This window comes from Chelonia mydas, chromosome 6 (assembly GCF_015237465.2).
Source record: "Chelonia mydas isolate rCheMyd1 chromosome 6, rCheMyd1.pri.v2, whole genome shotgun sequence".
NCBI classification, from domain to species: Eukaryota; Metazoa; Chordata; order Testudines; family Cheloniidae; genus Chelonia; species Chelonia mydas.
In genome coordinates, this window is record NC_051246.2 from 71,241,726 (window position 1) to 71,263,224 (window position 21,499).

The 21,499-nt window shown below is 38.9% G+C and overlaps 1 protein-coding gene across 1 annotated transcript in view; it reads left to right on the forward strand.

Moving 5' to 3' along the window:
• The window catches only part of EHD4 (EH domain containing 4), a 56,457-nt gene extending 35,201 nt beyond the window's left edge, over positions 1-21,256 (forward strand). The window contains exons 4-6 of the mRNA XM_037900428.2: positions 3,944-4,356; positions 10,661-10,825; positions 15,187-21,256. Coding sequence (XP_037756356.1) covers positions 3,944-4,356; positions 10,661-10,825; positions 15,187-15,723 — 1,115 coding nt within the window. The 3' untranslated portion in view covers positions 15,724-21,256. The remainder of the gene's footprint in view (positions 1-3,943; positions 4,357-10,660; positions 10,826-15,186) is intronic.
• Positions 21,257-21,499: the final 243 nt, after the last annotated feature.

Consider the following 21,499-nt stretch of genomic DNA (forward strand, 5'->3'; position numbering starts at 1 on the left):
ATGGATGTCACACAAAAGTATCTGATTAGATGTGGAGTTTCTGAGGAACTGGTTAAAGACAGACTGTAATTGAATTACGGGATGTGTGCTGCACCTGCACATTGTGACAATGGCTGGAGCAAGTGCTGTTTGTGGCCATACTACAATAATTCACATAAAGCAAGATAGTTAATTTGGCCTCCGTGAAACAAGAGATTAAAAAAAAAAAAGTGCTAGAAATATTTGGCTGAAATGTTTAACCATGGCTGAGATTTCTAGTATGGTTATACCAAAGTTGTATAACGGCTAGAGATGGTCAGAAAATGGGTTTATTTTCCACAGAAAATGAAAATTATTTTCATTGAAAAACTGAAAGGTGAAATGTTTTTTCACCAAAACCTCAAAGCTGACGTTTTCTAGGGAAAGAAACACTTTCCACCAATGTTCATTTAGTTCAGTACTCAGTTTTCTGTTGAAAAACAGTTTTGATGGAAAATTTTCAACCAATCTTTTAACAGGGCTTGGTTCACTTAGTCAACTTTGCAAAACTTAAATTTTATTAAAAATGGCTATTTTAAATTCACTGGTTTGCATCATGTTTGGATTGAAATGCACAACTTAATAATGTTTTTCTTCCAAACTAATAAAAATCCAAACCAAGCTGCTACATGTTTCAGATTAGGGTAGGTGATATATAGTTCATATTTTGGGTAGTTTGGCATTCTGCCTAACGCAGGAGTGGTTCTCCCTCCCCCATCCTAATTTTATCCTTCAGACAGGAAATTCATGTTGCAGTTTGAAGTGGTTTGTGTGTTGGCTTTTTCCTCACTTTTTACTATTATTTCTATATTTTTTATAAAGAATACTGATAAGTAATCAAATCTTTTTGGATTAAATGTTATACCTTGGGGTAACAAGAATTATCTTCTGGATTTGTCTTGTTCGTGTTCTTTTTTTCCATTGGCTTTTGTTCTGCTCCTCCTGAACTGACTACTCTTAAGAAAAAACGTAAGAAAAAAGAGACTGAGTAACCAGGAAAGGGATTGGATTTTGTATTCCTTGCTAAGCAATCCGCTTTATGGGAGATGTCGCATTTGCTTTTTTTATTTTATTTTTTTTAACTGTTTAATGAATCTGACATGAATCTGCTTTGAGCTCAGTAAAGATTTCTTAGCATTGTCTTGCCATCTTATTTGGCATGAGTGTGCTGGATTTGTAATGGAGTTAGACTTAAGGGCAAAAATTGGGAAGATTTTAAGTAAAAAACTTAGAGCTCCTAGTTTTTGGTTTCATATACTCTGTACTTGTAAAATTTAAGGATTTAATGGTTTAAATAAAAGACTTAAGGCCACCTCTGCCCACTGGTGCAACTGCTATGTCTTTATGGCAGAATTTGGCACAGAAATGTTTTAATGTATATCTTTGAGTTCCCGGATACTGCCTCTAGCCAATTTCTTATTGGAAGGCATTGGAGGGTTTACTGCTCACAGCAGGCATCTTGGAAGCATAGCTGCTAATGATTCAGTAAACTTATTTTTCTTGTGATTTTTTTTTTTTTTTTTAAGTTTTTAACAGCTGGCAAACAGCTTCAGCTATGATGTGGATGTGAATTATCTTGACTAAGCAGGCATTATTTCAGGGAGAATGAAATGATTTTAGAATGGGTATTCTCTTCCCTCTTTGTGTTACTTGCTTCGTTGAGATAAGAAATTAGTAATATGGAGAACAGGGAACAATAATACAGAGTAAAAGATAAGGACCTTTTGCTTATCTATGCAGAAGGGATACGTAATGCTTGGATGATGACTGTATTCATAAGTAAATGTAAAAGAAGCATTCAATATTGTAAAATGTCTGAAGGTGTAAAATTAGAGTTTAATGGTGAGCTTCCTACATTGCCAATGATTAAAGGTGAATGCTGTTGGGTGCTGAATTCTGGATTCTGTTCAGGTTTCCTCACCACTCTCCTTGAATTCTGACTGTCCTTCGGAGTAATTTTTCATTTTAGAGGATGGACAGGGATGGAAAACTGGCTTCCAGTTCACCTGTTCCTCATTGAAGTAAGATGGGTCACTCAGACCAAACTCAGTGCCATTTCACAAATTGATTACTCCTGCCAATCTTTAAAAAAGGGAAGAAGGAGGATCCTGGGAACTACAGGCCAGTCAGCCTCACCTCAGTCCCTGGAAAAATCATGGAGCAGGTCCTCAAAGAATCAATCCTGAAGCACTTGCATGAGAGGAAAGTGATCAGGAACAGCCAGCATGGATTCACCAAGGGAAGGTCATGCCTGACTAATCTAATCACCTTTTATGATGAGATTACTGGTTCTGTGGATGAAGGGAAAGCAGTGGACGTATTGTTTCTTGACTTTAGCAAAGCTTTTGACACGGTCTCCCACAGTATTCTTGTCAGCAAGTTAAGGAAGTATGGGCTGGATGAATGCACTATAAGGTGGGTAGAAAGTTGGCTAGATGTCGGGCTCAACGGGTAGTGATCAATGGCTCCATGTCTAGTTGGCAGCCGGTGTCAAGTGGAGTGCCCAGGGGTCGGTCCTGGGGCCGGTTTTGTTCAATATCTTCATAAATGATCTGGAGGATGGTGTGGATTGCACTCTCAGCAAATTTGCGGATGATACTAAACTGGGAGGAGTGGTAGATACGCTGGAGGGGAGGGATAGGATACAGAGGGACCTAGACAAATTGGAGGATTGGGCCAAAAGAAATCTGATGAGGTTCAATAAGGATAAGTGCAGGGTCCTGCACTTAGGACGGAAGAATCCAATGCACCGCTACAGACTAGGGACCGAATGGCTAGGCAGCAGTTCTGCGGAAAAGGACCTAGGGGTGACAGTGGACGAGAAGCTGGATATGAGTCAACAGTGTGCCCTTGTTGCCAAAAAGGCCAATGGCATTTTGGGATGTATAAGTAGGGGCATAGCGAGCAGATCGAGGGACGTGATCGTTCCCCTCTATTCGACATTGGTGAGGCCTCATCTGGAGTACTGTGTCCAGTTTTGGGCCCCACACTACAAGAAGGATGTGGATAAATTGGAGAGAGTCCAGCGAAGGGCAACAAAAATGATTAGGGGTCTAGAACACATGACTTATGAGGAGAGGCTGAGGGAGCTGGGATTGTTTAGTCTACAGAAGAGAAGAATGAGGGGGGATTTGATAGCTGCTTTCAACTACCTGAAAGGGGGTTCCAAAGAGGATGGCTCTAGACTGTTCTCAATGGTAGCAGATGACAGAACGAGGAGTAATGGTCTCAAGTTGCAGTGGGGGAGGTTTAGATTGGATATTAGGAAAAACTTTTTCACTAAGAGGGTGGTGAAACACTGGAATGCGTTACCTAGGGAGGTGGTAGAATCTCCTTCCTTAGAGGTTTTTAAGGTCAGGCTTGACAAAGCTCTGGCTGGGATGATTTAACTGGGACTTGGTCCTGCTTCGAGCAGGGGGTTGGACTAGATGACCTTCTGAGGTCCCTTCCAACCCTGATATTCTATGATTCTCTAGACTGTGTGTGTCATTCCTGGAGGAGTTCCTGAAGTACTGTTTGTAATATGACAGTGAGTTGGGTTGTTGCGAGGCCATCAACAGGAGTTGTAAACTGTGCAAGCAGACTTTTAAAATAGTTTTTGCTTTAAACTTCCTTTTGTTTTGTGTCCCAGATAGTCTTAAAGATCACCACTCGTTTTTCTTCACTGCAACCCACCCTGTCATTAAAGCTACCATTGGAATGGGTAAAATTCTTGTGACTTGGGCTGGTTAGTGGGCTGTGCAGCGTTACAGTGCAGTCCTTCATTCCTAGAGTGTACGCAGTCTGCTGCCAGTCTAAGGACTGAGACACTAGGGTTAGGAAGTGAGTTTAAACTGCTACTGCTGGGTTATAAGCTGGTCCTTTAAACCATCCTTAATAAAGAATTATCAATTTAGTGACATCCAATGGTATTCTCTCTCTTCAGGCTATGACTTCTGCCAGGTCCTCCAGTGGTTTGCTGAGCGGGTTGACCGCATCATCCTCCTCTTTGATGCCCATAAACTGGATATTTCCGATGAGTTCTCGGAGGCTATTAAATCATTCCGAGGCCAGGATGACAAGATTCGAGTGGTGCTGAACAAGGCTGACCAGGTGGACACCCAGCAGTTGATGAGAGTCTATGGTGCACTCATGTGGTCCCTGGGAAAGGTGATTAACACTCCAGAGGTGTTGCGAGTCTACATTGGTTCTTTTTGGGCCCAGCCTCTTCAAAACACAGAGAACCGCAAGCTTTTTGAGGTGGAAGCCCAGGATCTCTTCCGAGACATTCAGAGTCTCCCACAGAAGGCAGCTGTGCGGAAACTCAATGATCTCATCAAGAGGGCAAGACTTGCAAAGGTAAGATAGGAATAGAGCCAACTTTATTTTCAATGACGAGTCTCTTCTACGTTTGTTTCATTCACTCCTACTCTCTCCTCTCATGTCTTTCCCTCCCCACCCAGAAACAAGGTGTTTTCTGGAAAATGGATTCAATTAACAAAGTTAAAGGAAAAATTATTGTTAAATTATATGTTGGAGATGAACAGTAATGTGATGAGCCAATCAGTGGACCTTCTGGAAGGCCATAGAAGGAAAAGTACTTTTAGGATGCTACTCTCTCTGCCTTTTGAAGGAGACTTGAAATCTTCTAGGATACCTCCCCTTTCTAATAAGGAGAACTTCATACTACTAACATGACTAAGGAGGGATATGATAGAGCTCTGTAAAATCATGAATAATGTGGAGAAAGTGAATAGGAAGTGTTATTTAACCTTCACATAACACAAGAACTAGGGGTCACCAAATGAAATGAATAGGCAGCAGGTTTAAAACAAACAAAATAAATACTTCTAAACACAATTCACAGTCAACCTGTGGAACTCATTGTCATGGGATGTTGTGAAAGCCAAAACTATAACTGTTCAAAAAAGAATTAGATAGGTTCATGGAGGATAGGTCCATCGATGGCTATTAGTCAAAATAGTGAGGTATGCAACTCTGTGCTGTGGGAGTCCCTAAACTTCCAATGGCTAGAAGCATCTGGCACTACCCACTGTCAGAGACAGGGTACTGGTCTAGATGGACCATTGGTCTGATCCAGTAGGGCCATTCGTATGTACTACCTGGAGCTCATCAACAGCTGCTAGGCAGAGCAGCTGATGACTGAGCAAAACAAGATGCCCCCTTCACCAAAATGCCAAGTGTACCATCTTCACAGCACTTGCGGTTCCTGGACCACAGATCACAGTTGAGACCCAGACACTTACTTCCTCACACATGCACATGGCAGCACACAGCATTGGTGCTAGATCATGGCCAACCAACATACTGCCGATGGGAAGTAACTTCTCCTTAATCAAAATTTATTTTGATTTTTTTTTTTATGCCACACACCCCACTTTGGCACTTCACATCTATTAAAAGAAGTACAGTGGAGTCGCATCTTACATGGGGGTTAGGTTCTAAAGTCAGCCCATAAGGCGAAAATCGCGTATAGTCAAAATGACCCTGTTCGGTGGAAGATTTGAATAGCGCGTAGAGGCTTTTCTTGCAACGTGTTGCCATCGATAGGCACATGTTTACGGTTCATGTCTTCCAGCCATAAGTTTAATGCCTTTTCAGTCTTCACCAAAGTCTTATCACTCACCTGGCTTGTCACCTTAGTAGTTATTGGAGCACTTGATGCAACAGCTGGACGAATTTCTCTCTCTTGAATCTTGATGGCACGGATGCTAGATTCGTTGTGGCCACATTTACGTGTCACATTGGAGACCGACATACCGTCTCTGAATAAGTCCAACACAGCCAGTTTTTCCTCCAGCGTTGGAACAGATCACTGTTTCTTCGGTTGAGCACCAGATGAAGTAGTTGGCTTGCGTTTAGGGGCCATGTTGTACGAAAAATACATATCTTTAAACACTAGAATCACACTTAGCATGGCTAGATGCTCATATTATGAGACGCACGTGGGTACTGAGACTGACTGAGGGAACAGCAGATTCACGTCTCCCATCTCACGCTCACTCTGGAATGGTGGGCAGAATCGCTTGCACTATTTATCTTGTTATTTTTCTTTTTTTTTGCCAAGCGCATATAGTTGAATTTGTTTAAGTTAAAAGCGCGTATGATGTGACTCCACTGTAATACTGCCATATTGAAACTAAAAAACATTCCTTTACTTAACAGATCTGCCTGTATATTACTGTTGTGCAAGCCAACTCAACAATAAAAGTAGTATCCGCAGATTAAACCTTCTGTATTACCAACCTATCATCTTCCCACATACTCAGCTAAAGGTGGGCTTCGCATCATTTCCAGAAGAAATCCTAGTCTCTGACATACCAGAGAGGAAGTGAATTCTAAGAGGTCCTTTCAGGGCAAATGCCCTACCAACATTATCCTCTGTTTTAAACTATGGAAAATAGTATTTGCATGTGCTAATTGGGTAGCCGCTCCCTGCAGTAGCTACATGATATGTGTCCATATATCTAGGCTTGGCAGTATTTGATTTTTATTTAGATTGCCTATTGAAAATGTGTTAGGCACATTTTTTGTTTTTTTTGTTAGGCCTCTAATTATCCTTCAAACTAGCCTCTTACTTGCAAAGCTCTTGGAATCATCACCAGATTGCTTGTTTATCATTTTAAAGCTTTCTGATTATTACTTACGCTAATCTTCAAAGTCCCTACTTAATGACACTAGCTTCTGCTGTCCTTTCCTGTCTAGGCCCAACCTGGATAAACTTCAATTGCTATGTTTTAAATGGTTTCCTCTAAATATTTCCTTCTCTTCCTTAGTAGACTTCCTTTATTGTATAGTATTAAAATTCCAGATAGAATAGTAGCAAAAGTATTCTGATATTCTATTCTTCTGCAAAGCCCTAGGGAATGCTGACTAATCAGCACCTTTCCTTTTCTAAATTTCAGCAGGCAAATAATTTGAAAAAATTTTTTGGTGAAAAATGGGAAGGAAGAAAAATCAAATAACATTGAAGCTATTGCAGAGGAAATTTGCTACTTACTAAATATTTCTGTGACGTACAATGCAGATGATAGTATTTTGGGGTTTGTCTGCATGGGTAAATTATACCTGTGTAGGCTAAGGTGTGATTTTGAACCAGTAATATAGTTATACTGGTCTAACATCCTGCGTAAACATTCTTATTACAGTATCTGAGGGCCTTTTATCAGTTTGTCTCTTGGGAAACTAAACCAAAGAAAAAGTCACTCTTACACTGGAATAAGAATGTCTGTGTGGGGGGTTTATGCCAATGTAACTGTATGGTTTAATTGACTATTCAGTAAAACTTTCCTGTGTAGGCAAGCCCTTAGTGAAATGAGTTTGTGATGTGGAAAATTGGGGACTAGGACTACTGATATTGCCTGCAATATTTTGAAAAAAATATCTTTAGAAACAATTGTCAATCATTATTTAAAATTCCATTTTGATACCATGTTTCTATTAATATTTGTTTCTTAAAAGTTAATATGTCCTTCCTGCAGTTCTCATCTGATTTCATCAATCTTATTGGCATACTAATTGCTTCCAAAGTAATTGATTGTGATGACTGAGAAGCATCAGGAGCAGATGACTCTTAATCAACAGAAATTCTGTTTAAATACAAAATAAAAATGGATGAAATTGAATTTTTTTTAAAGTGAAATTAGTGTTCATTGAATGTACTGAATTGACAGCCATGGAAAAGGAAGTCAGCTGCTTATCCATAGAACAAGCAACAGCAGTGTAATATGTCTCAGTCCTAGCTGATCTTAAAATAGCTGTCATTCAGAAACTGCAGAGCTGCACACTCTTGTTTGAACAAAATCATTGTGAAGTAATTTATCTTGGTCCGTTTCTCCAGATACCCGCAACACCTTCCCTATCTGTCCTGAAACTTGTAACACATCCAAAAATAAAACAAGTGAATTCCCATCTCACTGTCAAGTTCTGGGTCTTATCATTCCTTTCTAGTGTCACTTCAAAGCCACAAGGGTGTTAGGTATTAGTTATAAAATATTTTGAAGATGGAAACATTCTTATATTATAAAACACGTGATATTTATGCAACTGTAATCAGTTGGAATAAAAGTGCAGGATTGTAGTAATTGTGCCTTTCAAACTTGCAGTTCCATATTTTTTCTAGGTGCTTTGTACATATATAAATCTATTAAATCCTGTATGGCTGTTATAAATTGGTATTGTGTTAGAAGGGTGCATTACCCATACATCTCCCTTCCTGCAGATCTAGAATTTGTATACAGCAAGTTGTCATCTTAATTTTTTCTCCATTCCTCCATCTGTGCAAAAATTTAAACACAAATGTTTGTGGAAACAAAAATGCAAAGTGTTTTTTGTTTGTTTTTATGTGTACAAGCAACACTGATCTGCATATGGTCTATCAGTGATTAGAGGAATGCAGTAGCTGTCCACAGACCTCGACTGTAATGATCCTTCCATTAGATCTTGAAGGAATAGTGAATTAATCACATTTAAGATGATCAAAATGAAGCCAAAGGAGAAAAAATATTTCAAATACAACCCCAGCAGTATTCTTCCAATTCTTCTTCTCCCTCCCCTGGTAATCATGTAACTGATTCTTGCAGTTATCATTTATCATATACTTAGAAATGTGTCGTATTTCAGCATTAGTATTCCTCATGTCAGTGTCTTTCTCAATAATGGCACACTAGTTTGAATCATTGAAATATACACATTGTGAACATTTATACACTAATTCTTTTTTTCCTCATTGCTATAAGAAATAGGTCTCACCTATCTGAGAATGTAACAATCATGGTGTTCTCTGCAATGATACATTTATAGGATAACAGGAATTTTATAAACAATGCTCAGTTTGTCAAACTTCTAAAACTAAAAGGTCATGTTTAGTCTTTTCCGCTAATTCAGTCAGGTATCTAATTCTCATTTGGAATCCCTAGAATGTGAATGTTCTTGGCCTACATCCCAAGTGTATAATTGATCTGCCAATTGCAAGGTTTTGTGGTGTTTTTTTTTGTTTTTTTTTAACAAGAAAACTAACCATTTCAGAACTCTTGATTCTTACACTGGAATCAAATGAGACATGGTTATCTTCTTGGACACTTTACAGTGCATCTAGGCTCTTCACTTTTGAACCTTGTCATCCTCAACACACACACACACCCCTTTCCGCTACAGATGATGCCACCTGTGTCTAATCTGTTTTGGTTTGAAGGGAATCTATGCAATCCTACGGGCTATGGGTGAAGTGACTTTTTCTCGAGGATTGCAAGGTGACATTTGTTATAAAACAAGAGGGGATGCTCCGTGCATGAATGTTTGGTTTTCAGTTTGCTTTTAGGTCCATTTCTCATAATGTCTTTGTCATATGGACCAAAAATCAACCTTTTTTAAAAAATTCATTAGTACACACACAAACGTAAGTCTTCCAACTAAAGCAGCTATACCAAAAGTGGCCTACCGAGAACTCTTAGAACTCAGGAATATCATAGAATGCTGTAAAACATATTCTGTAGTATCTGTGTAGGTATTTGTACTGTGCTTATCACCATGGTGTTTGCATGCCTATGTTCTGTCCACTGCTGCTCTCTGCTGCTTTTCACTCCCACTGTTCCCCTCACTTCCCTTGTTGCTAACGTTTTGAAATCTATCAAAATGTTAGAAATTATTTTGAAATAATTATTTAAGTTTTGGTGAAAAATCATTTTGGATTTTTTCTATGTATAATTGCTTGCATGTGTGTGTATTGCATCTATGCATATATTTAAAAAAATATTTTTACAAAGGCAGGCCTCAATCCAGAAAAGATTTTGACACATGCTTAACCCTACACACTGTGAGTGGTCTCATTGACTTTAATGGTCATGTAGGATCAGAGGCCCAAGTGAGCTATGTAAGCAGCAACACATTTTAAGATTCATACTAAAGAAATATCTTCCCTTATGCTGGAATAGTTCTGTGTTCCCCCCTCATGCTTCATAAGGCAATCAAGATATACTGTTATTACAGTATGATGCATGATCTGTCATCTTTTTATGGCTGCCTAAATACAGAAACCATGCACTCACTCTTCTGTTGTGACGCACATTTCTGTTGTTTCACTTACTCCACTTAGATCATCCTATCACTTGACATTGCTTAGATTGCTTGTGGGACTTTTTTTTTTTTCTCTTCCCAAAATAACTTATTTGGCAAGGCAGATGGAGTTGTTTCAATTAAACTTAAAAGTGGGGCTCTGTGTAGGCACAGATGACACCCACACATAGCTCTGTGTTGTTGACACTGACAGAAATGTCATGCTGTGCTTCTCAATAGTTGCACTCAACTTTTCAAGCATTTTTTGGTGAAAATTTAAAGAACACCTGCTTATTTTACAAAAACCCATCAAAAAGCTTGGGGGAAGCGAATGGGTTTGTGGAAATATGAGCTAACCAGCAAAGTAGGAACTACATGAAATGCACCTACATCTGAAGGGCCTCTTCAGCTCAGCAGTTTGTCTATTTTAATATATTTCTCAATAAACCATAGTCGATATCTGTTGTCCCTAAGATGTGTTAATACCCAACTCATCTTTCGCATTTCCTTTTATAGCCAGAAGGAGGAATACTGGCATGGATTTTTGACTCTGTTCATAATAATGCCAACCCTCATCCATTTCTTCTAGGTTCATGCTTACATTATGGGCCATCTAAAGAAGGAAATGCCATCTGTATTTGGAAAAGAGAACAAGAAGAAGGAGCTGATCAGCAGGTTACCTGAAATTTATATCCAACTGCAACGAGAGCACCATATCTCGCCGGGAGACTTCCCAGAGGTCAAGAAAATGCAGGTACATTAACTCAAACTAAAGTGCAGTTATACTCTGACTATTAACCAGTGACTTCTGATAAGCCTGGCAAATGTAGGAACACGACAGTGTCTCCCATAATGCTCTCAACAGTGTGGGTTCTGCCAGCAGTGGCAAGAAAGTGTCAGAAATTGATAATGATTGAAAACTGACTGTTGTGTCTCTCACTAGATTAGCATGAGTTAGGATCACAATAATGAAACCAATGGATTAATTCCTCTGAAAAAAAGTATCCTAAACTCATAATAACATAGAAATCAAACCAGTATTTTATTTCATATTTTTCATCTAGTTCAGTATCTTGTCCCTGTAGAATATTTCATAGTATTTCATCTAGTTCAGTATCTTGTCCCTGTAGACAATTATGGAATAAACTAGTGGTTGGTTTGTTCCCTGAAATTAAGGGTTTAGATCCATTATTTTAAAAAATCCTATTAAATGTAACTGTGAATGTTCATTATCCATATACATGTCTGATCCTTCTTTTTTTTAATCCTATTGTGCTGTTGGTCTCAATGGTTTCTTATGGCAATGAGTTCTACAAGTTAATTATGCATTGCATAAAAAACAAATTAAACAACCTTCCATCACTTTTAAACTTACTGCCTTTCAGTTTTATAGACTGTCCCCTTTCTCTTATGTTATGTTAACATGTAAATATGAGTGTCTAATTTACCTTCTTTGTACTGGTCAGTAGTTTGTACAATTCTTGTGTCTCTTCTTGTCTGCTATTTCATCTAAACAGTCCCATTCATTTCAGTCCCTACTCATATCTTTTCATGTCCTCTAATCATTTCCACCATGTTTCTCTGAGATCTCTTCAATTTCTGCTATATCTGAGTTCGAGATAGGGTGACCAGAAGTGAGCATGGTATTCCAAATGAAGGTGGACCACTGATGTATGTAATGGCAGCATAATATTTTCAGAATGGCTTTCTATCCTATCCTTTATACACCCTAACATTTTTGTTTGCTTTTTTTTTTTTTTTTGACCACTACTATGATTTGAGCAGAGATTTTTATTGAGCTGTCCACAGTGATGTTCAGGTTTCTTTCCTGAGTGGCTGCAGTTAATTTAGAAACCAGCAAGTTGTATGAGCAGTAAAACAAGGAAAACTCAAGACATAGTTCAGAAGTTGGACACTATAGGAATAATTAATTAGGAGGGAGGGGTGACTGCTTGAAAAGGTAGACTTTAAGGAAGGATTTATATAAAGAAAAGCAGAAGAGTACAATCTCCTTTTTGCTAGGCAATCATTGATCATGGAGTTAGAAAACAGGCAAATAACAAAGTAGAACACTTGAGACTGGCTTGTTACTAAAACGAATTCTTCAGTGGGACTTAGTGTTTGAAAAATGACTGGTGTATTTTCCTAAGTCTCAGCAGCAGATGGCAGCAAAGTCCTGACAAGCGATTTCTCACACACATGTTCATGCTAGGGAAAGAACAATGTGGCTAGCTGACTGATTTCAGAGTAACAGCCGTGTTAGTCTGTATTCGCAAAAAGAAAAGGAGTACTTGTGGCACCTTAGAGACTAACCATGCATCCGAAGAAGTGAGCTGTAACTCACGAAAGCTTATGCTCAAATAAATTGGTTAGTCTCTAAGGTGCCACAAGTCCTCCTTTTCTTCTAGCTGACTGAGTTGATCTTTGCTTCCTGAAACTAAACTCATCAGTACAGACTTTGTAGCAGGTAATAGTGAATGAATTCCAGCCAAATAGATTGATTTAAAGGAAACCGATAGTCTTTTGGTCTTGCCAGCTTGCAAGTGTATAATTAATTTTGTGTGCACACATGTTTTAAGAAATGTGAGTCAGCACCACTAGATTCCAGAGTTGTGTGGAGCAGGGAAGCCGTGAGTTAGCCATGATTTGTAAAGCAATTTATCAGCGTTTAACAGGTGGCTGAGGTTGCCGAGAGGGGAAGGGGAAAGTTATAGTGGAAAACTACTGTTCGTAGATTGAAATCTTGGCCCTACTGAAGTAAATGGGAGCTTTGGCATTGCCTTGAATGGGACCAGGATTTCACCCCTATTCATCCCAAGTGCATGACATGGAAAAAATTGTGTACCTCCCTCAGCAAGTGTCCCCAAGACACTTCAAATGTTAAGTCAGTTACCAAGATCTTGCCACAGCAAGATGGGCACCATTTTAAAATCCAACTTTTCTTCTTTTAATAGGTCAGCCCTCTTTTTGGTACCAGATATGTTTAAATGAGTACCAATAGAACAGGTATACTTCTGGTACTAAGAGACTGTAAAGACATGGACCTAAATCTAAACTGTTATTCGCTAATTTTAAATCAACAAATAGATAACAAATCTAACTATTTACGTGAATATTTACGAGAAACTACATGAATAGCACCAGCTGATACCATGACAAACAGGAGGCACAGATTTCTGACCTCTTTGCTTCAGCAACTGGAAGGAAATAAAGTTATTAAGGGCTACAGCTGGTTATAGTACCTTGGATCTGAACTTTCAGTACCATGACATACAGCTTTTTAGAAGGTTCTCATTGCAGTGCATAGAACATATGCACATCCAGGTGTGGGGTATCTATGCTGACATTACTCAAAGTACTAACACTTTTCATGTAGGATTTCTCTTATTCGTGTATTGCGTTTATTAGCAAAATTTGATTACTAAGCTGACATTTTAAATTGAGCTTTACTGTGCAAGAAACTTAGCTCCTAAATACTATCACTTGTTGGATATGTTTGTTGTGACAGAGCATAATGTGTGAGTGCATGGTACTGCCGTGTTCTGTTAGCAACAATTATCTTTACATAAAATCTTGCCCACTTTCTCTGTTCTGATGAGCAAGATCAAGTCTATTGGTTGAAATAGCTGTAGAAATAAAAACATAATGTAACCATTTCTGGAGCTAAATATAACCATTATGTGTATAAGTTAGACAGTTGGGGTCATAAAAGTTGCCGATGTATATTTCCTTGTATTTCTATGGAGTCTTCCTATCCTGCCCTGCTAAAAAACAGAGGTTGGCAAACTAGATGTCACTTTTGCTACCAATAATACCCAGGGGCTATTCCTTTTAGGGAACTGAGACTTTGACTTGACACTTGTCACTAGATCAGTGAGGACAAGCTGTTCCTAGCTGGCCTTGTTGCCAAATGCCCTCAGGAATCTTTGCTCTTCGCCATTTTCATTTTCACTTGCGTGTTTGTGCTAAGCATTTGAAATGACAGCTAATTAGATAGCAACATTTCATAGCAGCCTGAAATATTTGAATAGCTTTATCTCCGCCATAAACGTACATCAACAAGGGCCTGATCTCTCATACCTTATGTGGGCAGGACTCCCACTGAAATCAGTGGGAGTTATAGCTGAGTAGGAAGGCCCAGGTAGGACCGTATTAAAACATTAGTATTGCTGGCATGGGAATAAGGAGGTTGCTATTATTGTACATCGTAGTGTCCAATAAGTATCTATTACATTACCTAAAACCTGTTTTAACATTAAAGGTATGACAAAAAACAGGGAAGTTCAGTGAACTTAAGTATGACATTTAGTCCTTAACTTGCCTGATAAAAAAAGATTATGAAATTGTAAATGAAATCAGTTATTTGAGTTGTAGCAGTTGGGGCGGGGGGGGAAATTGACTCTAGCTAGAGAGAGGTTCTGCTTATAACTGAAAAAAGTGCTACAGAACATCTTTAAGTTACTCTTAAGAGACATGGGGCTAAATAAAATTTGTTATGCACAGTGAATTTGTACTCCCAAGTTACGCTTCCCCTTCATTCCCTTAGCCACTGACAAAAGGGTTTGTTACAAAATTGAGCCCTGATGCTGCAAATATTTTTACTCATGTTTTTAACTTTCAGAGGATTCGTAAGTGTTTGCAAGGTTGGGACCTTACTGGTGAACCTCACTCTCTTCCTGTGATGTAATTCCTTATTGATTTTAATATCTAAATATTTTGTTATGAGGAATACTATTAAATGGAAAACTTTGTCAGTTAACATATATATCAACTGACAATTTTTTGTAAAGTATTTGTTTCTTGAGAAAAATGTTGTAAATGTATTTTATTAGGGAAGGATATATAACGGATTCATTGGAAAATTATGCTTAGAGTTTTGAATTTAAGGCTGATCAGTGTATGAGGGTATACATATAAAATATGAACTTTTGTTTCTCTTTCAAGTGGGTTTAGTTTTGAGTTTCTGCAGTGGGAACTGTTTCAAATGAGACCTCTGCAGACAGACATCTCATTTGAAGGAGTTCCTTCAGCAGAATCTGCTCTAAAAGTTTCCATCAATGAAACCTTTGCAAATGTTTTGTTTAATAATTGGTATGTGTGTTTTGTTATTGACAGGAACAGCTGGAGAACTATGACTTCTCTAAATTTCATTCTCTGAAACCAAAGCTGATTGAAGCTGTGGATAACATGTTGGCCAATAAAATCGCCCCTCTGATGAGCCTGATAAGCCAGGAAGAAATCAACATGCCTACACAGATGGTGCATGGTGGAGCCTTTGATGGCACCATGACAGGGCCCTTTGACCAAGGATATGGGGAAGGTGCCAGGGAAGGAGCTGATGAGGAGGAATGGGTTATTGCCAAAGATAAACCTGTATATGATGAGATCTTCTACACTCTGTCACCAATCAACGGCAAAATCTCTGGGGTCAATGCAAAGAAGGAAATGGTGAACTCCAAACTGCCGAACAGTGTTTTGGGGAAAATCTGGAAACTTGCAGATTGTGATAATGACGGCATGTTGGACGAGGAGGAGTTTGCACTGGCAAAACATCTTATCAAGATTAAACTGGATGGGTATGAACTGCCCAGCATCCTACCACTTCACCTGGTGCCACCATCACACAGGAAACCTTTGCAGGTGTCAGAGTGAAAAACACAGGGAGGCGATTAAGTGAGGGATGGAGGGAATTGAAAGCCCTCTGAATCTTTTTACAGATGAGTTGAACCATCAAGGCTTAACATTAGGTTTAGAGGCAATCTTTAAATCACTTATCAGATTTCACACAAGTTACTGGAACCAGCAGCATAGTACAGAGGTTACTTGTGTAATAGCTCTGGCTGACCTTCACTGAGACAGGTTTATCACAAGTGCCTTTTGTAACTACTTCCACACCTTACATTGCTAAGATAGCAAAGCTTTCTCTGAGAATCACGCTGTCCATGTCTCACTGTATTTACAACCAAAAAGCAGAAACGAGGTAGACCACACCTACAATCATATACTAAACATGAATACCTAGTAAACACAAAGCTCCCCAGACTGTTTAGCAAGTGGAGGGAAACGCTAAAGCTCAAACTCACCTGTTTCTAGAAGGCATAGATTTGTTTAATAAAGATACTTTAGGTGCCTTTGTGTAAGTCAGCATCCCTAGCTTTAGAAAAGGAAGAAATACAAAGGAGTTTGCCTTCATGTATTGCTGTTGATTTTAATAATAATAACTTGTGAGAAGGAAGGGGGACATGGGTAGAACTTTTTGTAAGAATGTTCAGGACATGAGCAGAAAGAAAAGAATTTTTACCAGAGATTATTTTTTAAAATCTGCAATATATTAAAACTGTTTAAATCTGTCAACTGTGCATTGTGGTAAACAGAAGAGATGCTTCCTTTTGCTTTGTGCATAAAATAATGTGCAACTGACTCATCAGCTAAAAAAAGATTTGGATCCCCACTGTGTTGGGGATGGGAATTTCGAGATTTCTGTTTAGCTGCTTTGCACGTTGTTTGGTGTAAATTCCTGAACTTTTCCAGTTACAGCACTGTTTGGTCCTGGTTCTTGGAAGCAAGGGAATTCACATGTTTAAGCAGAAACAGAAGCCTTGTTTTAAATCATGAGTGAAGGCTGTGTTGTATTAAACTTCTTTTCAAGATACACCAGACCCTCACTAGAATGCGGGATTTGGGATCCATGCGCGGTACCGTGTTAACACGGGGACTGCGTTAAAATGAATTGCAATTAAAGTAATTAAATTTGGGATCCATGGCCGTGACCGCGTTATATGCAAATTTGCGCTATATAGACGCGCATTCTAGCGAGGGTCTGGTGTATTCAGTGTGCATATTCAGATGGCTTGATAAATTCTCTTAGGATTTACACTCAAGGTTTACAACCAATTATATGGATATCCTTATGTCCAAGTATTCTTTTTAGTTTCTTTTATTTCAGCAGAATTTTGAATTCTTTCCTTTGTTAAAGGGAAGCTGGCAAATGTAGAAAAAAATGTTCCACTCCTGCTGTAGCATCATCTTCAGAAAGTAGGCCACTAAAGGGCCAAGCCAGCTTCCACTGAAGTTAACAGGAGTCTTTCCACTGACTTTCACAAAAGCTGGAATTGGTCCCTTAGAGTAGTGCTTCTCAAGCTATCTGATGTGAGGGAACGGCAATTTTTTTTTCCAATGTGCACACAGATCGGCAACCGATGGCTCGTGGAGTCTGCGGACCACCACTTTGAGTATCACTGCCTTAGAGCATTGTTAATTTATTAAATAAATATTTGGGAGGGAAAGAAGTGCACCAACACTTCGCTTCACTTCACCATCCTTCCCAGTTGTACAATCAAAGAATATTGATCATGTGAGATATACACAACTGATTCGAACATCCCTGTTCTCAGTGCTCCAGAGGAAAGTGATTCTCCATCCCCATTAATTTTAATATGCTTTTTCTTTTTGCACGGGGAGTGGGGGATAGAACAACAATTCCTTCCAAACTTGGCAGTTAGTTTAGTTTATGTGCATGTGAGTGGGAATCACCTTATAATACATATATAGCATAAAAGACTATAGGTATCAAAAGTACTGTAACTTTGAGCACTTTTTCCCCTTGAATCCAAGTAAGGTGGATTCTGGAAGTACCTTCTGGGACAGACCCATCCAAAGAGTGATTGACTAACCTATTGGGTGAGGAAGGGAGAATTTCCTGAGAGTAACTAAGTAGGCAGATTCATTTATTCATGTCTGAATAGCAATGACATTATAGCAGAATTTTCAGAAGCCTTTACAGTTCATTGCTAACTTTGAGCACTCAGCATATAACCTTCCAGTGACGTGTTGTACAGCCTCCCTCCATCTCCTCACCGGTTCCCTATTTCCTGAGTGTAGTTGGTTGAAATTTATAATTTTCAGGAATGTCCGTGTTAAGTACTTAAATGCTCTAAGAAGATCCTCCCCTACATAGCTTTTTTTCTCAAGCTTGTATACATTCAAGCTCTTCAACTTAGCCACTTACTTCAGTTCTTTCAATACTTTTGATCAATGTAGTAGCTCTTCCATATGCCTTCTACAGAATTCACGCATCCCTGAGCAGTCAGACCAAATCTTAGACATGGGTCTTTGATTGAAACTTCACCATGAGTTTGTATTGCACAACAGTACACTCTCCATTGGATTGTTTTTAATCACTTAATGTAGCTTAGTGTTGTTATTCTTTGCTGCAGTTTAACAATATGTTCCTGTCACTAACATGTAATATGAAGACTAAAGACATACACAATATTAAAAAACACACCAAATGGAAGCAAAAATTTTAATCCATCTTTATGCATACCTCTAGTTTACAGCTATAGTAAGGTCTTATGGTATATATGCCAATAAATAGTTATCCATTCTTATATCTGTGTGCTAATTGTAAGTATTCCATTAGAAGGTTCTTTCTTAAGTTGATTTAGGAACCGCTAAGATATTTCATAGAAGTGGTCTAATTTATTCACAAATGAATGAGATGCTTTTTTGTAATCAACTGTTAGGTATATTACCTTCACTCAGTTTTATAAGTGAGAGAGGGCTGTCTGTCAACCATCTCTTCAGCAGCAACCACTTGACTGTTTGTTTGATACTGCTAGTATTTTTTGTTAAACAAATCAAACATCTCAAATCTCTTAGCACGCCTGTGTAAAACTGAAAAGTAGTACTTCAGGGTCTCAGGTTAATTTATATGTTAAATCCATACACACTATTTCATTAGCCTGTGGTTATACCCAGCAATTATAACTGAGTACCTAATTCAAATCAGCTCTTCCAAAAGTAATTAGATACATGTTTGTTGATATTGAAATATTACTATTGTTTTTTTGGCTGGAGACAAACCCTCTTCTGGATCAGTTCAGCCATAAGGTTATTTGTTCTTGGTGCATAAGCTCTCATACATCCTTGCCCCAGAGTCCATCTGATGCCTTGGTCTTTGGAAAGGATGTTCATTCTTCTTGACTGTAGCAACAGTCTGAAAGCTCTCCAGTGAGCTTGTAAGATCTTATATAGGCATAGCGTGTTACCAGAAATATCTGCCAGAAGTCTCCAATCTGTATTCTGCCTATGTCCTGACTGTGCTTTCATCTGCCCCATTCTATGTTCTCTGAGGCTTTCACATTAACCCTAGCCAACCAGTGTGATCTGGAGTTCTGAAATATGCTTGCTGATATCTTAAATATAATATTGAATACACTACTCCAACTACAGTCATCACTAGGTTGTGGAGCCAGGGGGCAGGAGAGGATGGGAATTTTCTCAGGATTGCCACGGTCATACACCATTAGCTCTTTAACCATTTTACCAAGAGTGAATATCTTACGTGTGTCTCTGGTTCTCTGTATCACTTCCAGCTGCTTTGAAGGTCTGTGTAAAGTTGCATAAGTCCCTTCTATGATATTCAGTTTTTCAGACGACTTACATTTTTTCAGGGATGTTGGTGCGTCTTCCATCAAGTAGGTTTTTGTGTTTACCTGTACCCAAAGTCTCCAGTTGAAGATTCTCAGGTATTCTGCTTTGTTCATAATTCCCTTTTACCTTTTCTTTGCCGCTGACTCCTAATGCTTTGAAAAAAAAATTTCTCCAGTTTCCTTTTGATATTTTTGTGAGGATTGCTCAGGTTTCCAACTGAAATTACCTCTGTTCCTGTCTTCTTTTATACATGTTCTTCTGACCTGGTGTTAGGCCTGATGAATCCAGTGTGCCCTCTGCCTTGTCTCTCATGGTGTACATGAGAAACATATACTCAATTTTGTTGACAAACCCTGAGAACAAAAAGCTGTTCAAAACTGTTTATGTTGGCTATGCTAATTATCAGAAAAATTAAAGATTACTGGAGCATGTATGGGAAAATAACTCCATTGTCCTGCAGGGGGCAATGATTTCTGTTCCTTTTGACTTGTGTTTTATTCCCTGCTGCTTCTGTGTCACCAAGGCAACTTGTTGACTTCCTCAAAGCTACTGCATAAATGACGCTTTGCATTTCTGGGCCCTTTAATGCTACCCTGTTTGTGGCCTGAAACCTACTTTCTTAGCAAAGCTTTCTCTTTACTTATCCTTTTGAGGGAAACTGTTTATTTTTCTTTTCCTGTCTGCTTTTCCATGCTTGTTTCCTCTTTGAGCTGATCATAACCTTACACGCATTGTCTGAGTACTTCGTGCTCGCTTTCTCCTCTTTCACCTCAGCTGTGGCAGGACAGCATGTTTTTAGGGTTCCTCCTGTGTTTGGGGGATGTGAGATGGAAAACAAACTCTTCCCTTACTGAAAAGGAGCTTCACTTCTTCCTTTTATCTCAGTCCCCTGCATGTGGGAGGCAGCCGCTTCTGATACTGTTATGTTACATGAGCTGCAGTCAGGGGAACGGAGCATAAAGAGGCATGTTTGGTAGCAAGAGAGAGAATTGCTTTCTATCAATGATGTGATTTGCACTACTTCCAGGTTTAATGGGGTTTTCAGTAGTAAAGTCCCTTCTAGCACAAAGTCAGTGGGAGTTTTGCCTGAGTATGGACTGCAGGATTTGGTCCATGGGTGTTTTCATGAACAGAGTTGTAGATTGTACATTCCTTTTTAGGTAAGAAGGATACCAAAGAGCAAGGGAAATGGATACAATAATATCTTTCTTAAAATCTGCTGGTCCAGACTGTTTTCAACTTAAACTAATGCCTTCTCCCATCCTACATGTGAAGTTGTGCTTTGAGAAGGAACTACCTGAGCGTTACCAGGATTCTGCTCTGTGTGAAATCGATGGAGCCATTTTAGACTGTGACAGAATGGTGACGCTACTTTACCCAGACAGGCTTTCAGGCCCTTGTATCAAGGGTATCCTGCTCTAGTTAATTATTCTTGAACACTCAATCTGTTTTTCATTACTATTCCTTCCTTAATACAGTTTAGTCACCTCCCCATCCCCAAAACTCCAAATCAGTTAAGGGCAAAATTCAGTCCTTATGCATCTCCATTAACTTCAGTGCGGTTGTGCCCATTTATGTCAGGGCTGCATCTAGCCCCGGGTCTGTACAAATACCTTGTTATGTTTAATAGTGACACTGATCCTCTGTGTATTTATACTTGCTACTGTATTTTCTACTCCATGCATCTGATGAACTGGGTTCTAGCCCACAAAAGCTTATTCTTAAATAAATTCATTAGTCTCTAAGATGCCTCAAGGACTCCTCATTGTTTTTGCGGATCCTCTCTGTAATTTATGTGGCAGGTTATAAAATCACTTTATTTTTATGATAGCATATTGTTTTGTTTAATAGAAATTGAGACTTTAGAAGCAGTTGTACTGGTGTGAATGTGTTACATTTGTATTATCTCTGCAATCGGGCAACTGCACATCCTAGCACCTTCCCTGAGTATCTTGGCTATGGAGATTCACTGGGGGAAAATGGGAAGAATCTT